Source organism: Dendrobates tinctorius, unplaced genomic scaffold, assembly GCF_039654945.1.
Source record: "Dendrobates tinctorius isolate UK_male_01 unplaced genomic scaffold, ASM3965494v1 ptg000111l, whole genome shotgun sequence".
In the NCBI taxonomy this organism is placed as follows: domain Eukaryota; kingdom Metazoa; phylum Chordata; class Amphibia; order Anura; family Dendrobatidae; genus Dendrobates; species Dendrobates tinctorius.
In genome coordinates, this window is record NW_027361779.1 from 42,632,788 (window position 1) to 42,655,580 (window position 22,793).

At 43.7% G+C, this 22,793-nt stretch overlaps 1 protein-coding gene across 1 annotated transcript in view; it reads right to left on the minus strand.

Moving 5' to 3' along the window:
• The window catches only part of LOC141100933 (uncharacterized), a 516,918-nt gene that overhangs the window by 96,905 nt on the left and 397,220 nt on the right, over nt 1-22,793 (minus strand). Inside the window, exons 80-87 of the mRNA XM_073589707.1 lie at nt 20,797-20,924; nt 17,752-18,001; nt 7,996-8,019; nt 5,537-5,618; nt 2,760-2,872; nt 2,502-2,627; nt 1,774-1,882; nt 1,465-1,647 (exon numbers count right to left, since the gene is read on the minus strand). Coding sequence (XP_073445808.1) covers nt 1,465-1,647; nt 1,774-1,882; nt 2,502-2,627; nt 2,760-2,872; nt 5,537-5,618; nt 7,996-8,019; nt 17,752-18,001; nt 20,797-20,924 — 1,015 coding nt within the window. The remainder of the gene's footprint in view (nt 1-1,464; nt 1,648-1,773; nt 1,883-2,501; nt 2,628-2,759; nt 2,873-5,536; nt 5,619-7,995; nt 8,020-17,751; nt 18,002-20,796; nt 20,925-22,793) is intronic.

Sequence of the window (22,793 nt, forward strand, 5' to 3'; positions counted from 1 at the left end):
CCTTTAGCTGTTAGACGTTTTACAGATAACAATCCGCCTTCTAATCCTGGAACGTATAACACATCCTGTACAAGTATTTTTGAATCATACCCAAATTTGTTAGAACAGTTTAGCATCCTTTGTCCAACACCTTCTGCAGTTATTTTGCTTCCATCTGCAAGATAAATGGCTTCCTTTTTATTTAAATCAAGTTCAGTAAAGAAATCTTTATTACTTGTCATGTGACTTGTTGCTACTGAGTCAATAAACCAACCAAATGATGATTTCTTATCAGCTACTTTAAATGAACCATTCCAATTATTTTCACATGAATCAGAAATTGTGTTTTTCACCTTCTGTGTATTTTCCTTATGGTGTAATTTCTGTTCTGCTTTCCATATAGTACAGTCCATCTTTACATTTCCTTTTATTCTTACATCTGAAACATTCTCTTGTCTCTTTATTATAGGGTCTTGTTGATTCTATAGCTTTAAGAGCATTTCCATTTTCTTTTTCAGTAGAAGAATCATTTGTTTGTTCTTTCCTTCTTTGATATTCATCTATGAGTCTGGTCTTCACAAATTCTAATATTATATCTGTTTCAGGTCTTGTCTCTAGTGCATTTATTAAAGCAGTATATGAATCTGGTAAACTGCACAATAATATTGCTGCTATATGGCTTTCCTTAATATCTTGACCAATTGATCTCAGCTGTGATATCACTTCCATAATAGAGAATATGTGCTTCTGCATGTCATTGTCTGCACTTAGTCTCATACTGTAAAGCTTTCTTAACAGAAATAACTAATGATTTAAGCTGCGTCTTTCATGTAGGTTTCTCAGTGCCTCCCACGTTCCCTTTGCTGCATCCTCATTCCACTAATAGGCTGATATTAGCTTTTGCTTGCCTATTTTTTCTATCCCATGTCTGATTATCTTCATCAGGCCTATCTGTAGTAATTACTTTCCATAAATCATCTTTAGACAATAACATCTCTACTTTAAACTTCCATAACTGATACTTCTCATTATTCAGCTTAGCTACTGTGAGTTTTAGCTATGTGCTACTCATCATCTTTAACTTGTCTTAAATGTTTGTAGAGAATTGTGCTGAAGAATTCATTTAGAAGAATAAAATTACAAACACACCTAAAATGTTAAAAAAATCATCAAGACATGTATAGAAAAAAAGGTATCACTAAAAATATCATCTCATCCTACAAAGAGTGTGGTGCATCAAATTTACATTTTTTTCCTATGTGCGGCCCACATGCCCAGCTGAGTTTAAGACCCCTGCTTTAAAGAGGACATTACTGTGTATTTAGCACTAAAACTCAATACTGTTGTGCCAGTGGAAAGTACACTAGTAGTGAGTATGCGCCATTTTGTCAGGCATTGGAAATAAACTTTACAAAAAGTAAGCTTTCTACAAAATACAGTACAACAGGCGTAAAAACAAAAAAAACAAATCTATTTTTTGCTTACATTGTACATTACTTCCACTGTATCTTCTGGTAAGTGACCTTTGATCCAGTCTATAGCCTGTCCTGTGGGATCACACACTAAGACCCAGGAATTACTGCCCATTGTACTGGAAAATATACATGAATTATTCAAAGCAAGGGGGTTTGTTGGAAGCCCCCTTTCCTCCAAAGTCTTGATTTCAATCTAGGAAGAAAAGAAAACTTTTTTTTTTCTTGAAAAAAAAAAAAAAACAAATATTGCTGGCAACATTTTTCCTGAATATTTTGGTATAAGTAGTATATTGCACAGCATCGACAATAATTACATTACCGGAGTCTGCATGAGCTGAATGAGAGGAAGGTTTTTCAGCAGTGTTCTATGCGGAAGATGAAGACCACAGCTCTCACATACTTTGAAAAGCAAACTAGTCACTTTGCTCCTAACGTAAAATACAACATTTTAGAAATAATGTTTAATTTGTCATTTTTAATCTATCATTACTATTATATCATAACAGGAAATATAGGTTGTAAAGAGTAGCTGTTGTTTTCATTTTTATTTTTATAAATTAATAGTACCCATGAAAATAAGAAACTTTGTAATATATCTTATCAGAGAAATCTGCTTCTTTCTCCTCCTGGACTGATAATTCCCTCTCAATTCATAGATAAAATCTGTATTCAGTGAAGACAGACTATCCTATTACTGAGATAGGATAGGTGCTTTTAAAATCGTATTGACGGGTGAGGAGGAGGAGCTAGTGTCAGGCGCATTCTGCTGCAAGTTCTTCCAAAATTACAGTTTTCTAAAGAAATTTTTGAGCACGAACTGTCATCTTCTATCTCAGTAATGGGAAAATCGGCATTCGATGAAGACAGATTATACGCAATAATTGAGAATGAATAATCAGTCCACGGTGAGAAAGAAGCAGATTTCTCTTATATGATATATCACAAAGTTGCTTATTTTCACGTGTAGTAGTATTGATTTATGCAATAAAATTAAAACGACGGTTACTCTTTAAATGACGTTAAAATTTTTCAGATATTCTCACTCACCTTCTATCCATACTTAGGGCAGGGCAATATGTGACAAAGGCCGCCGCCAGAACACAGTTTGTGAGTAGATCGCTAACACTACTTTGGTTCAATTTCTCTTTCCATTCTTGCTCTTGCATTTTCAATCTTGAAAATATTAATCAATAAAATCAGATACATAGACTAACCAAATGTCCACTGAGCGCACAGGACTGTGGGGTGATGTGAAGTCTACTGAGTTATATAGTATATTATTTGAACGATGAACCATTGACCAACCTGTTCAGCATGTTTGCAGCCGCCTGTAGCTTCTCTTTGTGTGACTCCAATTTTTCCTCCACTTGGTGCTTAAGGTTGACAGCAGCATCATACTCTTCATGGAGTTGTGTTATCTATTATTGGAACATATATTCTACTTAATGTTGTTTCTAGAAACCTATCTCTAAGTTTATGCCATGGTTTGCTCAGCTTGTGGGATTAGGTAGTTCAGAGGTTAATCTGGACTGCCTCACTGTGGGATTCTGGGAGGCTTCTTATAGCCTCATTGTGGGGTCATTCCTCGTCGCTTATACTCTGACCCTCGGCCGAGTGTGTGTGACCATGGTGTGTCTGTGCTTTATGCCTGTGCTACTTTATGCTTGCTTGGTTTTGATCTGGTTCTGTTCCCGTTACGAGTTCTGCCTGTCCTTCCTGTACTACGCTGCCCTCTCCGTGTATGACTCATTGCCTATGTCCTGACCATTCTCTGATTGCCCCTCTTGTACTGTGCTGCTATCTCCCTGTATGACTCATTGCTTACGTTCTGACTACTCTCTGCTCATCCCTCTGATACCGCGCCGTCCTCTCCGTGTATGACCACCCATTTGTCTGACCTGAGTTCCCCTCTCCTCTACTCCAGGATCCCTGTAGTAGAATCCTGTATTCATCTCCAGCAGCAGGACCCTAAGCCCCTCCCCCTACGGTCACATGATCGTAGGTCCTTCACTGCTTGCTACCTTCAGCGTCCCAGGTCCTGTCTGCCTGAGCTTTCCCTGCAGTATCTGACCCCGGGCCCTCTCGCAGTGTGGGTGAGTCACCCTGTTCAGCCGTGGCAGTTCTCTGGCGCTGACAGGACCCTGATAGCTTAATAAGAAAACCTACGAAGTATTTTTAAAGTAGCTCTCCAAGCAAAATGTTTCCCCTAATGTAAATATGTATGTGATGTAGTGTAAGTGAAATAAGATACTTACTGATTGCTATCTTCTCCAGTTTCAATCCTCTTGTTGCCTACGTGACCGCTGGCGTAACCAGCGTCTTCTGTGTAGAGCGGTAACTGCTTTCCCAGAGTAAGTCTATGAGACTCGAAACAAAGCTACATAGACATTCAGTGAAAAAGCAATTTCCGCTCTGCACATAAAAGGCCATATGATCTTGCTAGTCTGATTTGCGATCACATAGTTCAGAAGAGGACAGGAGTGACGCTGGAAACCAGAAAAGACAGCAATCGGTAAGCATTTTAAAACATTTACACTTTGTTACATACAATCAAGAGGATTAAGGGAAAAATAGCTGGAGGTGTTTTATTAAGGCTATCCAACCAGTCTATATAAATAGAAATTGCAGCTGCAAATAGTCTGCACGGAGTCCTAGAGGAGGAGAATGTCTATTCTGATTGTATAGCATTGCTATTTTATTCTTCTCACTTATATAGCACCATTAATTCCACAGCATTTTGCAAACATTATCATCACTGTTCCCATTGGGGCTCATAATCTAGAATCCCCATCAGTATGTCTTTGGAGTGTGGGAGGAAACCGGAGTACCCAGAGGAAACCCACGCAAACACAGGGAGAACATTCAAACTCCTTGCAGATGTTGTCCTTAGTGGGATTTGAACCCAAGACCGCAGTGCTGCAACGCTATCCACTGAGCCACCATGCTGCCCCAGTACCAGACATTAAGAGGTCACGCACTACGGCTAAACTATGAAACAAAAGATTATATGATTAGAAGTGTATGAAATATCATAGTCAGTGGTGACCTCATATGTTGTGACTTAGCAGAGAAAGAGGCATGGTTGCTTGAGTAGTGCTATGGGTGAAGTAAAGTTGCTTGAGTTTTACCTGCTAAAGGAAGCAGTTAAGTAATCCAATTTTAGAAAAGTTTGTTGGAAGGTTCCAATGCTTGTTTTTGGGGTTTTGTTTGTGCGTGTTTATTGTGTGGGAAAAAAAACCTAGCAATATGATTCTCATGTCAGTAGAATTATGTAGATACCAAAGTTGTCCAGTTTTTTTTATTTTAGCTGAGAAAAAAAATCTGCAATTTTGTAAAATATATACAGTATATATATATATTTGTGTTGCTATTTTCTGAGACACAGAACTTTTTAATTTTTCCTTAAATGTAACCGTGTGAGGGCTTTTATTTTGTATCCTGGGCTGACAGGTTTTTTTAGATATTATTTTGGGATACATTTGACATATTGATCTCTTTTTATTGGGGGGAAAGTGTGGCAACTGAAAAATGGCATTTTCGATTTACAAAATTATTTCAACCATCGGTTAAACATTTTGGATTTTGAGAGATTTGTCTTTTTTGGACATGACCATACTAAATATTTTGAAGGGGCAAAAAAAGCAGTGATTTTAAACCTTTATGTATTTTTTATATTTAACTTTTTTTAAAAAAAAAAATTCTGACTCTTTAGATTTTAGTTCACCTAAGGAACTCAATTGAACCTGTGATCATATGATTGCTTAAACGATTTAGAACAATATGACAGTAAATATTACTTTCTATCTTAAGAGGAGAAGGTATTGTTAAAAATAGCTGATAAAAAAATGTAATTATATGAAATCCCCAAACCCATAAAGAAATATATTAAATGCTTTCTCCATATATTTTTAGATCATTTAACTTGACTTTAGAATATATTTTTTCCCTGTGCTGCAAATAACTTTGTAACTTGTATGAAAGGAGTGCAAATAATTGATAGAAAATAATAAACTTACATCAAAGTTGCATGTGAAGATGTGTTTGTAACAATTTATGGACCTGAACTAAATATGAACTGTTACCTCTTTTTGTAGAAGCGGGAGATCATCTGCTGTGAGAGCGCTCAGCGTCTGGTGATATAACACCGTTGGCTCTTCTTCAAAGCTTCCTGTTGTCTAAATAAAGCATGTATTTAATTATCTTGATATAACATTAATATGAGCATTGCATTTGGGTTTAATGCTCAATAAATTGAATAAAGGATGGTTTGATTAAAGTCTTGCTCTCTACTCTTGCATCTAAATAAAATGCCGTAAACATTTAATTACATAATCTTAGAATTAATACTTGCAATGGGTTTTAGGCCCAATAAAATTGTTAAAAGAATGTTTTTGATTAAGCTTTACTAATTTAATATTTCGGTACAAAATTAATTTGTGTGTAGTTTTTCAGACACCTCATTGGGGACACAGGAACCATGGGTTATAGGCTGCCACCTGGAGATTGACACTAAGAATACACCTTAGAAAAAAAAGCTGACCCCTTCCCAACAGCTGACAGCTAGCCATCCAACACTCATTAGCTTAGTGTCACGTTGGAGGTAGATTAGTCTTCAGGTCACATCTTTGCAGAGCTCTTATCTTTACATCTATGAATGCAAGTCTTAGCAGAAGTGTACTACAACTGGCAGTTGCTTGGGTAGTAATCTAAGGGTTTGCTATTCTTCCTTCAGCAATACTAGTAATAGTTTTCCCAACTCAGTTACTACTTTTGGTTCCTGTGTCCCTCAATGAAGTGTCTGAGAAATGAAAATTTTTAGTACTCATCATAAAATCTCTTTCTCACAGCATTTAATGGGGGACATTGCAACCTCCCTTGTTTGGGGAGGTTTTGATTTTGTTCCTCCAATTGCTTTTGTACTAGCTTAACAGCTGGGTGTTGGCTGGCCAAGTTTAGGCTGTTTGGAGGAGTCTGCTTTTATTTCTAACATGTATTCTTGATGTCAGTGTCACGCTTGTAGGTGGCGCACATGGTTCATGGAACCACTGTGCCACCGGGCCGGTCTTAACTTGGAGGGGTGTAGCTAAGTGGCTACTGGAGCTCCTGAAAGTCGAGTTAGGCTTGAGCTGCAGGTAGCCACCAGGTACCACTCCCAGGTAGTCCCCGACACCACAGCTGTCGATCTCAACGGGTCAGGTTAGTTGAGCGGGGAGACGTTACCGGAGACACTGGCAAGCAGGATTTGGAAACTGATGGACAGTCTGAATAATGTGGATTTTGGAGATCGGTTCTCGTTTAGACACGCAGTTTATCGGGAAACGGCTCAGGTACCGCCGATGTGGCCACAGGATCACGTACACACTATACTAGACTAATGGGTTGACATAGGATAAGTAAATATTTATAACAAACTAAGGACAGGGGACCTGGCAACATACAGTTGCACACACCAACACTTAGCAAACTAACTATAGGGGTTGCCCTTCTGGGGAGGGTGCCTTGTATACAAAATTCCTCTGAGCTATTGGCTGCAAGCATCTTTGCAGGTGTGCACACTGCCACTTTAATAGCAGGTAGCATGTGTGCACTAGGTGCGCCACTGAAGGAGAGTGCAGCTTGCACAGAGAGAGGAGTATACGCGCAAGGATGCTGCTGTGGCCGGGCGGTGAGTGTGTTGGTGTTACTGCATGGAGAGAGCAGGGTAACCATGTGAGAGCATTGGCAATGGCCGTTACAGTCAGCCTCCAGCGTATAACCCTTGGTTTCTGTGTCCTCCAAAGAAGGCTACGAAAACGGTAATTTGACCTCCCGGTAATTGTGTTTCCAGGAATCCATCCTGACAGCACACTGGAGGACGTCCTTCTCACCCGTAGTGGGACAGGAAACCATGAGAGTTTAAAGGATCCTCCCCTTGCCATCCCTCAGTGATTTCACAAAGTAACACATCTGGATGGATGCAAACATAGACTTTATTTAAACCAACATTCTTCCTACACATGTTACATCACAGTTGTATGGAAAGTGTCATAGGGAGGGATCTAACAGTGCTGTCAGGATGGATTCCTGGAAACACAATTACCGGTAGGTCTAATTACCGTTTTCCAGGTCACTACCTGACAGCACACTGGAGTAGTACCAAAGTATATTGGTCCTAGGGCGGGACTACTGCATGGAGTACCTTTCTCCCAAATGCTAGCTGTGTGGATGCTACGTTTAGTTTATAGTGCTTGGAGAAAGTACTAAGACTGGCCCAAGACGCTGCTCTGCAGATCTGTTCTGCCGAGGCTCCCCCCTTTTCTGCCCATGATGCGGCCATGGCCCTAGTTGAGTGGGCACTCGGGCTCCCCAGGGGAATCTGACCCTGTGCTCTATAGGCCATGCTAATAGTGGATCTAATCCACCTTGCTATTGTTGATTTTGACGCCTTCTTCCCCTTATTAGGGCCTCTATATTGGACAAAGAGATTGCTGTCCTGCCTCCAGGGTCTGGTTGCGTCCAGATACCTGAGTACAGTTGCCCTTACATCCAAGTTATGGTAGGCTTCTTCCCTGCTATTCTTGAGAGACTGGAAAAAAGAAGGGAGTACTACTTCCTGATTCATGTTTGTGTTTGAGATAACTTTGGGTAGGAAGGCCGGGTCGAGTCTTAGGACTAAGCAGTCACTAAACACTTGTAAGTAGGGGTCTTGGGTCGATAAGGCCTGCAGTTCTCCTAACCTCTTGGCTGAGGTAACTGCCACTAGAAAGGCTGTTTTGAGAGAGAGATTACCAATATTTATCTCTGCTCCTAGCTGGTATGGCTGTTTACATAGCGCATTGAGGACTAGGTTATGGTCCCAGGGCGGGATGCTCTTCCTTATTAAGGGTTTAAGCCTTTGCACTGCTCTCGAGAACCGGGCTATCCACGGGTGTGATGATAGGGCTGTGTCATAGAACACGCTCAAGGCTGCTATCTGCACTCTCAGAGTGCTGGGTCTAAGGCCCTTTTTGAACCCTTCCTGCAAGAAGTCAAGTATCTTCGGGATGTTGGGATGGCCAGTTCCGACTGTCGCCTCTCCACAATAACTGCAGAACTTTTCCCAGATTTTATTATATATTGCCGCGGTCACGGGTTTCCTACTTGCTTGTAGGGTAGAAATGACTTCGTCCGATAGACCCCTTGCTCTTAGGACCTGCCGCTCAGGATCCAGGCTGATAACTGGAAAGCTTCCGGCCTTTGATGTAGGACCGGACCCTGATGGAGGAGGTCTTCTCTTCTTGGCAGGAGAATGGGTTCCTTGCCTGCTAATTTCCTGAGTAGGGGAAACCAACTTCTTCTTGGCCAATAGGGGACCACTAATATGACCCAGGCTTTGTACTCGCAGATTTTTCTGAGGACTCGTGGAATGAGGGCTAGGGGCGGGAAGGCATATAACAGGCCCCTGCTCCAGGACTGTGATAGAGCATCTATCCCTGTCGGATTTCCCAGGGGGTTCAGGGAGTAGAAGGTACTGACTTTTGCGTTCCCTTTGTCCACGAACAGGTCTATTCTTGGTTGTCCCCAAAGGTCGCACAGGCTGCTGAACACTTCGTCGTTGAGCTCCCAGTCTGTTGCGGTTATCCTTCTTCTGCTGAGGAAGTCCGCGATCTGGTTCCTGGAGCCCTCCAGATGCACGGCTGAGACTGAGAGGACCTCCATCTCTGCCCATCTGAAGATCTGATCTGCTAAGGCCTGAAGTGTCGGGTGTCTTGGTCCGCCCTGGTGGTGGAGAAAGGCTACTGTCGTGGTATTGTCTGACAGTATTTTGACATGTTTGTTCTTCACGTGAGACCCGGCGACGAGCAGTACTTTCCAGACCGCATGTAGTTCTCTGACGTTGGAGGACCTGTTGCTGTCCTCCGGACTCCATCGCCCCTGGTAATACTTTCCTGCGACGTGTCCGCACCAGCCGAACAGACTCGCGTCCGTTGTCACTACAACTTCCGGGGACTGAACCCATGAGACACCGATTTTTAGGTTTCTCGGAATGGTCCACCACAATAGCGATCTTCTGGCTCGGGGGGTTAACAGTATTTTCTTGTCCAGTGAGCTCTGCCTTCTGTCCCAGGATGCTAGGACTGTGCGTTGTAGGTCGCGGGAGTGGAACTGACTCCATCTGACACAGGAAATGCACGAAGTCATCAGCCCCAGGATTCTCATTGCGTCCCTGATCGATACCCGCTTCTTTGAGAACTGACAAATCTTCTTCAGCATAATGGCCTGCTTTTCGGCTGGTAGATAAGACATCCTTCTTTCCGAGTCTAGCATGACCCCCAAGAATTTTATTCTGGGCTTGGGTATGAGATCTGACTTTGACCAATTTATGATCCATCCTAAACTCAGCAGCGTGGAGATTGAGGACTGACAGTCGACCCTGAGCTGGGTTGCTGAATTGGCTATAATTAAGAAGTCGTCTAGATACGGGACCACCGTGATGTTTCGGTCTCTTAGGTAGGCCACTACCACTGTCATTAATTTTGTGAAGATTCTTGGGGCTGATGCTAGGCCAAAGGGTAGACAGTGAAACTGATAATGGTATATCCTGCCGTCCCTTTCGACCGCAAACCTGAGGTACTTTTGGTGATCTGGGTGGATAGGGACGTGGTAATACGCGTTTTTTAGCTCTAGCGTGCACATTACCATCCCTTTCCCCAGGAGCGGAATCGTGGATCTTATCGATTCCATTTTGAAGCGTCTGTATGTTACCAATTTGCTTAGGGGTTTGAGGTTTATTATGGTTCTGGTCTCCACGAGGGTTTTTTTTATTGCAAAGAGGCTCGAGTAGTGTTGTCTCCTTTCTTCCTGGGTGGGTACTGGTGTAACTGCTTCCATGTCTAGGAGATCCTGAATGTCCAACCACATGGGGGAAGCTGAACTGAGTCAAGAACTGGTCACTAAGAATCTGTTCGGGGGCAGGGAGTTGAATTCTATCCTGTACCCCTGAGAAATGACCTGTAGTACCCAGGGGCTGGAGGTAACTTCCTGCCATTTCCCCCTGAACTTGAGCAATCGCCCCCCTACTCTGGTGGCGTCATTTTTTCCAGGAGCTGGACCCTGGACCGGAAAAGATGTTATCTCTGTTCCTATTTCGACCCTCGCCTCCTTTGGGGTAGCTCCATCGACCTGACTTCCCTTTCCCTCTGTAGTCCGTTCTCTGGTTGTAACGGGGTCTACGAAAGGGCTGGTATCTTTTACGCTTCTCTTCAGGGAACCCCTTTTTTTCATCTGATGCTTTCTCCAAGATATCATCGAGCACGGGCCCGAAGACCCTGCCCCCCGAGAAGGGAATTGAGCAGAGTTTATTTTTTGACTGCATGTCACCTGTCCAACTCTTAAGCCAGATAGCCCTTCTGGCTGTATTGGACAAGGACTGGCTTCTGGCCGTGAACCTAACCGACTCTGCTGAGGCGTCGGCCAAAAACCCAGTAGCTAACTTTAGTAAGGGGAGGGACTTCAGGATGGTTTCCCTCGGGGTTCTATCTGACAAATGCTCCTCCAAATCATCTATCCATAGATGCATGGAGCGTGCTACTGATGTTGTGGCTATATTCGTTTTTATGACCGCTGCCGAACTTTCCCAGGCCCTTTTTAAGAGTCTGTCTGCTTTCCGATCTAGGGGTTCCTTCAGGCTTGAGGAATCCTCGAATGGAATTGCCATCTTTTTTGATACCTTTGCCACTGGGATGTCTATCTTAGGGACCTCCTACCAGACTTTGACCTCCTCAGGGTCAAACGGCAGGTGAAGCCTAAAGTCTCTGGGGATAGTTAAGCTTTTCTCTGCCTCCTCCCATTCGTCCAGTATCATTGTCCGTATGTGGGTGTTTACTGGGACGACCATCGAAGTCTGGGAGCGTAACCCTCCGAACATTTCGTCCTGTATTGAGAGGGTAGGAGGGGTTCCTCGATCTGCATAGTCTGCCGCACTGCCTCCAATAGTTTGTCCGTATCCCCAGACGAAAACAGATATTTCCGTCCCCTTTCTGGGTGTTCTCTGGTCTCCTCCTCCTCTGCGTCCGATTCGGACAGGATGTCTTCAGAAGACGTGTCCGATTCCCTCTGCCTTCTCCTGGATAACTGGGGGTTCGCCTGTGGGGTCTGGGAAGTGGCTAGGCCGGATACCGAGGCCTGTACTTCTTTCCTAATTATCGCTCTCATGTTAGACCTGAATGTAGCCTTTTCCTCCCCCACTATGCGCTTTGCACATGCGTCGCAGAGGGTCTTTTGCCACGTGTCCTTTAGCTTCTTAGAGCAAACCGGACACTTCTTATCCTTCCGCTCAGGCTCCTTTCTCTCAGAGGTGGAGGTTCCCCCCTAGAACATATAAAATACGGGTTCTGTGGGGTCTATCTTTTCGGCCTCTGCACTGACCTCTCTTTTGAGGTTACTCACATGACCCTGGCTCTCTGCTCCCGTCTCCATCTTTGCATGGTCCTCCATGTTCCTTGTAGAGATGGATACCGCCGTCCAGCTGACCACTGTGGAGACACAGAGGCATGTAAGTGGTGACGGGCACCTCGTCCGGCCCCTCCGGAGCAGAGTCTGTGTACCGCTCTGTTGTGCGCTGCCGATCTGCTCCTCTGGACGCCTGCCCACCTCCCTGGTGGGCCTATATCCGCTGTGATTTGTGATGCCGGGCGATCGCCGCCAGAAGTAGTAGCTTAGGGGCGACGCGACCGGAAGCGACGCGTCCCCGGTCTGTACGCGCACCCGGCTCTGATGGCGGCTGGAAGTGACACGCCCTCTGGTCTGTGACGCGCACCGGTCTGTTGCGCGTCCCCGGCTCTGATGGGGCAGCCGGAAGTGAGGCGCCACCGGTCTGTGACGCGCGCCCGGTCTGTTTCGCATCCATCGGCCGGAAGTGAGGCCCCTTGTCTCCGGGCATGGCGGCCCTGCCCTTGATGTGCCGCGTTCACTGGGAAAAGGGGGGAAGCGCGGTGATCTGCTGCCGGGTGTCCGCTTGTGGGCTCAGTGGACTCCCCAGAGGCGGTTTGGCGGTGGTGGCGTCCAGGGTCGAGAGCCCCCGTCAGAAGGAAGCGACCCGGTGTCCAGGAGCAGCGCTACACTGGATAAGCTGAGGGACCCTCTGTCGGGTGTCAGCTGCAGATTTCTCCAGGTAGGAAGGGAAAGGCTGGGCCCCCCGATCCTGACCATCTGCGTGGAACGGTCGGATATTCCTCTCGTCGTTCCTATCCACAGTGGGACAGGAAAAACACTGAGGGATGGCAAGGGGAGGATCCTTTTAAATTCTCGTGGTTTCTTGTCCCACTACGGATGAGAAGGACGTCCTCCAGTGTGCTGTCAGGTGGGGACCTGGAAAGAAAGATTTTATGTTACCAAAAATCTTCATTTTTACTACATGAGTTTACTTTTTTCATAACATTCAATACATAATTAATAACCATTTAAAGGCTTATTCTCAAAATATCATGTTATCTCTTATTCATTGTAGAGGGGACATCAATAGTGTTGTTCAAAAGTACAACTTGTCCCACAAAGAATAAGTCCTCACATGGCCATATTGATGGAAAAATAAAAAAGTTATGGCTCTGGGAAGAAGGGGAACAAAAAAACAAAAGCGCAAATGGAAAATCCCAAGGTGGTGAAGTGGTTAATAAACTGTGTGAAGACACAGGGGTCAGTGGGTGCTCTACTGTAGTAAAATCTTAGCTATATCTCGTTATGTACTATGTGACCAAAAGTATGTAGACATCCCCTGTAATTATTGCTTTCAACTGTTTCACTTACATCCATTACAAACATGGGCATGACATCATGCACATTAGGCAACCAATCTCCAAGCACAAAAAAAGGTAGTATTGCTAAAAGATGAACAGCTGAAGGCAAGCAGTGGCAGTGGAGGCAGTGGAGAAGTGGGTCCAGGGGAAGAGTCTTGAGGAGATCATTTGCATATTCCCAGTGCCTTCTGGGATAAGTGAAGAGTCTCCGCGAGCTCAACGATCACTGGGTTTTGGCCGTTGCAGCTGAAAAGAGGAGATCGGAAAACCGAGCACCGATCGGCGTGCGAATTTTGGCTCATCTTTCATCGTTTTTAAGAAATCTCAATATGGAAGAGGCCACGAGCCATTTGGTGAGCTGCATTTCTTGCTACATGTTCACAGACTTACCAGTGGAAAAGCCAAACTTCACATGCCACAAATGCAAGCTTGTGTCCCTGTTGGAGGAAAAGTTGCAAAATCTCGAAGAGAGGTTAGCTACGTTGAAGATCATTAAGGAAGGTGAAGAGTTCTTAGACAGAGCAGAATTATCTCTTCATGTTACAGAAAGAGAAGAAATTCGAAGTGCACTTGAAGAAACAGAGGAATGGAGACATGTGACCCAGAGAAGCAGGAGGATCAGGAGGCAGTCAGCACCCATACTTCTCAGGAACCAGTACCAGGCTCTCACTCAGGAAACTGATGAAGAAATACATCAGGATAAGACTTTGCCCACAAACAGCAACCTTGCACGCCCTCAGAGTCCTCCTGGATGGAGAAAGAAAAATGTTGTGAAGAAGAAACGGAGAGTGGTGGTCATGGGGGATTCCCTGCTGAGAGGAACAGAGGCCACTATCTGCAGACCGGATATGACTTCAAGAGAAATGTGCTGTCTTCCAGGTGCAAAAATTAAAGATGTGTCTGACAGGATATCAGGACTCTTCAGACCTACAGATGACTACCCATTCCTGCTACTACATGTGGGGACAAATGACACCGCAAGAAACGACCTGGAAACCATCTGCAGAGACTTTGAAGACTTATGCAAGAAAGTGAAAGAACTGGGAGCGCAGGTGGTCTTCTCTTCCATCCTCCCAGTGGATGGCCATGGAACAAGGAGGTGGAATAAGATTCTGCAGGTGAACAACTGGCTACGTCGATGGTGCCGTCAGCAACGATTTGGATTTATGGATCACGGAGAGAATTACCTTTACGATGGACTACTTGCTAGAGATGGGGTGCACCTTACAAAGACTGGAAAACATGTATTTGGAAGTCGCCTTGCTACACTTGTAAGGAGAGCTTTAAACTAGAACAACATGGGAAGGGAAGCAAAAGACCAGAAAAAGCCATACACCTGACAAATGCTATTGAGAACTCTGCTATTAGAAGTGGAAAGGAAGAACAAAGACAAAAGAATCTAATTAATAAAAATATTGGAGAAAGAGAAACCAATCACAAACTAAAATGTTTCTATACTAATGCACAAAGCATGGGCAGCAAACAAGGAGAATTGGAACTACTAACACAGGAAAAGAAATATGATGTCATTGGAATCACTGAAACTTGGTGGGACAATACACATGATTGGAATACAAGACTAGAAGGATACAACTTATTTGCAAGAAACAGACTTGATAAACGAGGAGGAGGTGTCGCATTGTATGTTAGAAACGCGTATATCTGCACAGAGATTGAAGCTTCAGAGACTGGGAGTTCTGTGGAAACTGGGTAAGAATACAAGGACAGAACAATGGAAAGGACACCATTGTAGGCATTTACTACAGGCTGCCTGTGCAAGCTGAAGATATGGATGAACTCTTTATGCATCAAATGGCCAAGTTCTCCAAAAAATATGACATAGTTGTCATGGGAGATTTCAACTATCCAGACATTTGTTGGGAATCTCTCTCAGGCAAAACTAACAGGTCAAGGAAATTCTTATCCTCTCTTTCTGACAACTTTATCTTCCAAAAGGTAGGGGAGAAAACAAGGGGAACTGCCATCTTGGATCTAATCCTTATAAACAGGGAGGAAATGGTTGAGGAGGTAAAAGTGGCTGGGACCCTAGGAGGTAGCGACCATGCTATTTTAGAATTTTGGATAACTAGAGGAGGAAGACCTGTGAAGACTCAGACGTCAAGGTTAGATTTCAGAAAGGCAGATTTTAAGGGATTCAGAAAGAGAATTGGAAGGATCCAATGGCTGGATATCCTTAAAGACAAAAATGTCCAGGAAGGATGGGAAATCTTGAAAAATGAAATTCTCAAAGCACAATTGTTAACAATTCCGAAAAGAGGAAAGAATAGGAAGCATTTAAGGAAGCCAGGATGGATGAACACAGAACTTAAGCACATGCTAAAAAGGAAGAAAAAAATGTTTATAAACTGGAAAGAGGGAGGCATATCTAAAGAAGAATATAATGCTGTCTGCAGAACCTGCAGGGCACAAATCAGATTATCTAAAGCTGACAATGAATTGAGGCTTGTAAGAGATGTCAAAAGCAATAATAAAGGATTTGGGGGATATGTCAAAAGTAAAAGAAAAGTCAAAGATGCTATAGGATTTTTACAGGATGAAAATGATGAAATGGTAAGACAGGATGTTGAGAAGGCCGAACTTTTAAATTCATATTTTGCATCTGTTTTCTCTCAGAAAGGAAAAGTAACATCAACTGTTCTTCACTGTCCTATTAAGGGAATAGAAGAATCCAGGATATCTATAAACAGAAAGATAGTGAGGAAACACTTAGCTAACCTAAATGAATTCAAGTCTCCAGGTCCAGATGAATTACACCCCAGAGTACTGAAGGAGATAGCAGAAGAAATTTTTGAACCCCTCTCTATAATCTTTGAAAATTCTTGGAGAACAGGAGAAGTCCCAGAAGACTGGAGAAGAGCAAATGTTGTTCCTATCTTCAAAAAGGGGAAGAAGGTGGACCCAGGCAACTATAGGCTGGTGAGTCTGACTTCTATACCAGGAAAGATCTTTGAACAAATTATTAAACAACATGTATGTCAGTACCTGGATAAGAATGAAGTGATTAAACAGAGTCAGCATGGGTTTGTAACTAATAAGTCATGTCAGACTAACTTAATTTCCTTCTATGACGGAATCACTGATTGGGTGGATCAAGGAAATGCTGTAGATATAGTATATCTTGACTTCAGCAAAGCATTTGACAAAGTATCTCATACAATCCTTATTGAAAAAATGACTAAGTATGGAATGGACAAGGCAACTGTTAGGTGGATTCATAACTGGCTTAGTGATCGGACCCAAAGAGTGGTCGTAAATGGCTGCACATCCAGTTGGAAGAATGTCTCAAGTGGGGTACCACAGGGCTCTGTCCTGGGCCCTGTATTGTTCAACATCTTTATCAATGATTTAGATGAAGGAACTGAGGGTAAACTGATTAAATTTGCTGATGACACAAAGCTAGGAGGGATAGCTAATACTAGAGAAGAGAGAGAGAGGATTCAAAAAGATATAAATAAACTGGAGAAGTGGGCAGCAACTAACAGAATGGTTTTTAACAGGGACAAATGCAAAGTACTACATCTGGGCAATAAAAATGAAAAAAGCATATACAGAATGTGAGGAATAGGCCTAAGCAACAGCACATGTGAAAAAGACTTGGGTATACTAATAGATCACAGACTGAATATGAGTCAACAGTGTGATGCAGCAGCAAAAAAGGCAAATGCAATTCTAGGATGTATTAACAGAAGCATACAGTCTAGATCACGTGAAGTCATTATTTCCCTCTACTCCTCTTTGGTCAGACCTCATCTGGAATATTGTGTCCAATTTTGGGCACCACATTTTAAAAAAGACATCAACAAACTGGAGCAAGTTCAGAAAAGAGCAACCAGAATGGTGACCGGTCTGCAAACCATGTCTTATGAGGAAAGGTTGCAGGATTTGGGATTGTTTAGTTTGCAAAAGAGAAGACTGAGAGGAGACTTAATAGCTGTCTACAAATATCTAAAGGGCTGTCACATTGTAGAAGGATCAACTTTATTCTCATTTGCACAAGGAAAGACTAGAAGCAATGGGATGAAACTGAATGGGAGGAGACACAGATTAGATATTAGAAAAAACTTTTTGACAGTTAGAGTGATCAATGAGTGGAACAAGCTGCCACGAGAAGTGGTGAGTTCTCCAATGGAAGTCTTCAAACAGAGGCTGGACAGACATCTGACTTGGATGATTTAGCGAATCCTGCTTTGAGCAGGGGGTTGGACCAGATGGCCCAGGAGGTCCCTTCCAACTCTACGATTCTATGATTCTATGTTCTTTGGAATAATAAATTTGCAGATACCCAGAAACACACTACAGACCGAAATAAAGAATTCTTACTGCGATATTTGGCAGAAGAGAAATATAGGTATGGGGCTGTTTTTCAGGATTTGGGCTAGTCCCAGTTTGTACAGTGTATGGTAATGCTACAGGATACAAAAATAATCTTCCTTTCCATCTATGGCTATCACTCACTGTAAGGGCTCTGACATAGAGCTTTCTTCACTAACCTTGCATGTTATCATATACTCACCATTTTAGACTGTGCCTCCTTTAATATCAGATCTTCTTTCTCCTTTTCTATGTTGGATAACTTTTTCTGACATTCCTTTACGGGTGCACAAAGTCTTGTGTACTCGATAATGGCAACAACAAAGGCCACCAAAGATGCGGCATCCTCGGAGCTGTACCGGGCTGTAGCTATAGTGATTCCTCCTCCTTTTGCATCTTTATTTTTCTTAGAATCAATGTGTGAATATTTTTTGGCAGGAGTGATGGATTGCGGAGTTGCATCTGAAAATGATAAGTGCAGTGAGAAGCAATGGTCTTGAATATAAATAATCCTAAATAATGAGCTAATAGTCCCCATTATGGTATTACAAAAAACTCGACTAACACTGTCAAAAACAATGATAACAACTTGGCTCAGGAAAAGGTTATTCAGTTCTAATAATATTTTACAGAAAAGCATAAAGAAATTTATCTATGTCCCCATTGATTAAATTGGTTTAACCCCTCTGATGCCACTGTCAATAGTGACAGTGACATTGATGTGCTTAGCCGAGGGAGGGAGTTCCCTCTCTGCTCCGATCTGCACACCTCAATTGGCAATGGTCTCAATCATGACCACTGGCCGAAAGAATGCAGCGGGGTCACCAAGATACGGTGACCTGTAAGCTTCTCATGGGAGCAGGTGCCGACATGACTTCTGCTTGTGTGCGATTCACTGAACTAAGACTAGGTTCACATTTGCGTTGAGGAGGGCTGCGGATGGCTGCCTACTTCCTCCCTGAAGCTCCGCCTACTTCTGTATGCGTCCTGCGTACCTATCTCTAACATTGGGTACGCAGGGACATGCATTGTGTGCGGATGCGTCCACATGCGGCGATTTGACATGTGCAGCGACCGCACGAAAACGCAAAATTTTAAATTTCCATGTTACATGTTTAGTTTACTTCATTTTCAATGTATTTTCAACATTAAGTAGTGGGTAATGATTAAAAATGGAGAATGGGCAACATAACAAGATAAATATGTTGATGCAAATTTATATTTTTTGTATTTGTCCACTGACAAAATACAATCCTAAAGCTTTTCAAAACAGCCTAATAGCCTATAAATTATTTGATGACATATTAGTAACAGCTATATGACCTGTAGCGAATATGTATATTTTTTAGTGTGATCTACCAAAATTAACATATAAAGTCATAAAAAATGTGAAAACATGTTTTAAGGTTTTTTTTTTTAATAAAAAAAACACATTCTTTTCAAGTTTTATTTATGATTTTTAATATATCAACATTATAGTTTTCAATCTGTGCAAAAGAACATAATGGGGAGAATTTATCTATACTGGTGCTTCATATACCAGTCTTGAAACTTTAGCCCGCTGAAATAAGGAGGAACAAATTTATTAACACATGCACGTCTCTCTACTGCATAAATCTGGCATATCTCAGGGGTGACCCGCTCCAGAACATGAAATCTAGGTCAGTCGTGAACTGGCGTAGAACAGTCGTGAACTGGCGTAGAACTCAGCTACAAGGTATGCCAGTTTTCTGGCACATGGTATATAGCAAATTTATGTGGTAGTAGTCCAAACCCTTACCATGAATAAATTTCCAGAATATCTTGAAACTATCACTTTTACAAAAGTAAGACTACAGTAACATCTACATCAACTATACTTACTTGGATCAAAGGGGTGGTGTGATAGGGCTGTGTTTTCCCCACACCTGATGGGCGCCGTTTCGCTGTTCGCTTCTTCCGGGAGCCCCTACCACACCACCCCTTTGCACAGCATTTTGGCCATATGACTCGGTGCTTCTTGGCTATTCAGGTAAAGAAAATGTATCTTTATCTTTACTATACTTTTATATATGAGCGACTGTAGGCATTTATAATGACTCTGCAGCAGGGGTTGGCTTTATAAAAGAGACCGTTCTTTATCATAGTATACCTTTGCAGGGATAAAGAGTATAGATGCACTTGCTGGTTATTTTACCTACATTTGGTATATCTTAAAATATTAAGGACTACTTTACCTGCACCACGCATCTATTTATGGTATATTATAGATTTTTGACTGATAAAGTCCACTCTCTATTTGAATCATTTATATATAGTATATTACTTTATTGGTGGAAATAGTGCAATATTAAAGGGAATCTGTCACCTATTTTTTTTGCCTATAAGCTGCCGGCACCGCCATCAGGAGCTTATCTACAGCATTCTGTAATGCTGTAGATAAGCCCCCGATGTAACCTGAGACATAAGAAAAAGGAGTTATATTATACTCACCCAGGGGCGGTCCGGGTCCGGAGGGTGTCGCGGTCCGGTCCGGCGCCTCCCATCTTTATGCAGTGACATCCTCTTCTTTGCTTCCCGTTGCGGCTCCGGAGCAGACGCACTGTTCTGCCCTGTTGAGGGCAGAGCAGAGTAGTGCGCATGCGCTGGACCTCTTCCGGCACCTGCACACTGCAGTACTCTGCTCTGCCCTCAACAGGGCAGAGCAGTGCGCCTGCGCCGGAGCCGCGATGGAAAGCAAAGAAGAGGACGTCACTGCATAAAGATGGGAGGCGCCGTACTGGACCTCAACACCCTCCGGACCTGGACCGGTCCCGGACCGCCCCTGGGTGAGTATAATATAACTCCTTTTTCTTATCTTTCAGGTTACATAGGTGGCTTATCTACAGCATTACAGAATGCTGTAGATAAGCCCCTGATGGCGGTGCCGGCAGCTTATAGGCAAAAAAAAAAATAGGTGACAGATTCCCTTTAAGTCTGTTCAATATACTTTTGAGATATATTCTGTATATATTTTTTCGGTCCTGGTAACTCTATTGGTGGTATCATGCTGTGCCTTTCTCTCCCTTTTTGGAGGTTTTTTTGCCCTGTCCTTTTTACATTTTTATTATGATGGATTTTACTATGAATGAATTAATAAAATTTAGTTTTAATCCTATTTTTTGAGTTGGAATAGCTTCTTGTCTAGTGTGGCTACCACAATAGACCAATTGATGCATATGTTTTGAAGTGTCTAACAATTATTGTATCCTGGGACACATTGCATTGATTATACTTACTTGGAGCAGCGTTTTCTAACAAGGAACCTTCACCAGTAACACCATGGCTCCCTTCTTTAGCTTTGCCAAGGTAGGCTTCAACATCTTTTAATGTTTGGTCTGGAAGCCCATCTTCAAGCCTAGCAATCCTAATTTTAGAAAAAGATCACAATAAAGATGCAATAGCAATGTCAGAAGGACAAATTTTATGACTAGTAGTCGTATTGCTGCTGCCTGTGGGGCGCAGCGAGGAAGCTGATCAGTCCTGCTACATTGTACTCATGCTGGTTTCACCATATACTGTATATCGTATGTCTGCTCATAGCAATCACAGTAAAGTTATGTGTTGTTTCTTATTGAGAATGCTGCTATGTATGTGTGGCGCCCCCAGGGGTATGGTCGCCACAGTGGCATTGCCTTCCTCCAGGGAGGGTGATGTCAGGCTTGGAAGCAATGAAGGGTCTCTCTAGCAGTTAACCATCTCATGCAACACGGTTCCCACTCCAGGCCAGCAGAGGGAGCTCTGAACCAATACTAAGGGGAGGAGGGCTCTCTGAGGGCAAGGAAGGGAGGTAGAGTTAGTGTGAGGAGGCCGAATGTGTAGACGTGTGGAGAGAAGCTGGAGGTTGAGCTGAGGATAGAGAGCTCCCTCCCAGTGATAGCGCATGATCTGGAGCCTGGTCTCCACGGTTGTATGGATACTGAAGGTCCTGCAACAGAAACCAGAGGAATAGGAAGCTGCAAATGCTCTATTCCCACCTAAGACTCGGAGGCACAACAGCGACGAGTGAGCCAAGAGAAATAGAGGGCTACAGCTGTCTGCAGTACGAGGTAGTTCTAAGAGAAGATAAGAAGGAGGAACTTCAGTGTAACACAGTACTGCATGTACCTCAACTAAGCGCTAGGAAGGAGACTACACAACCTATCTGCATAGAGAGATTCCTGAGTTGCTTTCAGGCTAACCTGCTCCTGTGCCATCTGTAATCGGGACCCTGGACTGCATTTGCCAAGTAAAGGTAAAGAAACTGCACTCTGTTGTGTCCTTGCCTTCTTCATACCATCTCTCCGGCACTACTACATCCTTGTGCCATACACTGCACCCTCGTCCCCAATACCTTTCTACACTGCCCTGGGACCAATAGCCCTGCCTGTGGAGGGCTACAACATCACAACTGCACTACATTATCAGTCCCAGAGGATCTGCGTGCAGCGTCGGCTTAATATCTCCCTTGCCGAACACCACAGGTGGCGTCACGAATCATTCATAAACTTTATTCCCATTACTCAATCCCTTTACATGGGTGCCCAGGGCCACGGACCCGGTCACTACTGCTGTGACACCTCCTTCTGAGAGACCGATCCGGTACCAAGTACCCCACAGCCCTGGGAGGGCGACCCATTTTGGCGTCACGAACAGGATTACGGAGCCCGGTATCCCCGGGTCCTGTGTGCCAGAGACTGTTTTGTGTACTGTGGACTGTTGGCGCTATTGCCGCCATTATCCCGCTGCTTGGCGCGCGCGGGAAACCAAAGAGGCAGGCCTTTGTGGGCGGAGCCTGCCGAAGAGCACGAGGAAGTGAAGTGCTGCGCGGGAAGAGAGGACAGCACGCGAGAAGGGAGGAGCTGAGGCCTACAGCCGGTAAGCCGCTCAACCCCGGGGCCTGGCAATCGTTAACTAGGGGGGAAGGAGAATGTCCGAGGCACGCGCTGATGCAGCGGCGGACACCCCCGCAGACCCCACAGCGTTGCTGAATCCAGCAGCCAGTGTTGCTTCCAGGGCACCGCAAGAAACAACTCCCACCGCAGCGGTCCCCATAATGCCGCTGACTATGCCTTACATACCGGGAGCAGCCTGGCTACTGCAGTATTCAGGGGAGTCACATACCCTGAGTGAATTTAAAGAGAGACTGTGCAGCTTGTTTGAGGTGTATCCTCTATCTGAAAGCCAGAAGGTGAATATCCTTATTGGGCAGCTTACAGGTGCAGCACAGAGAGAAGTAAAAGCCTGGCAGGACACT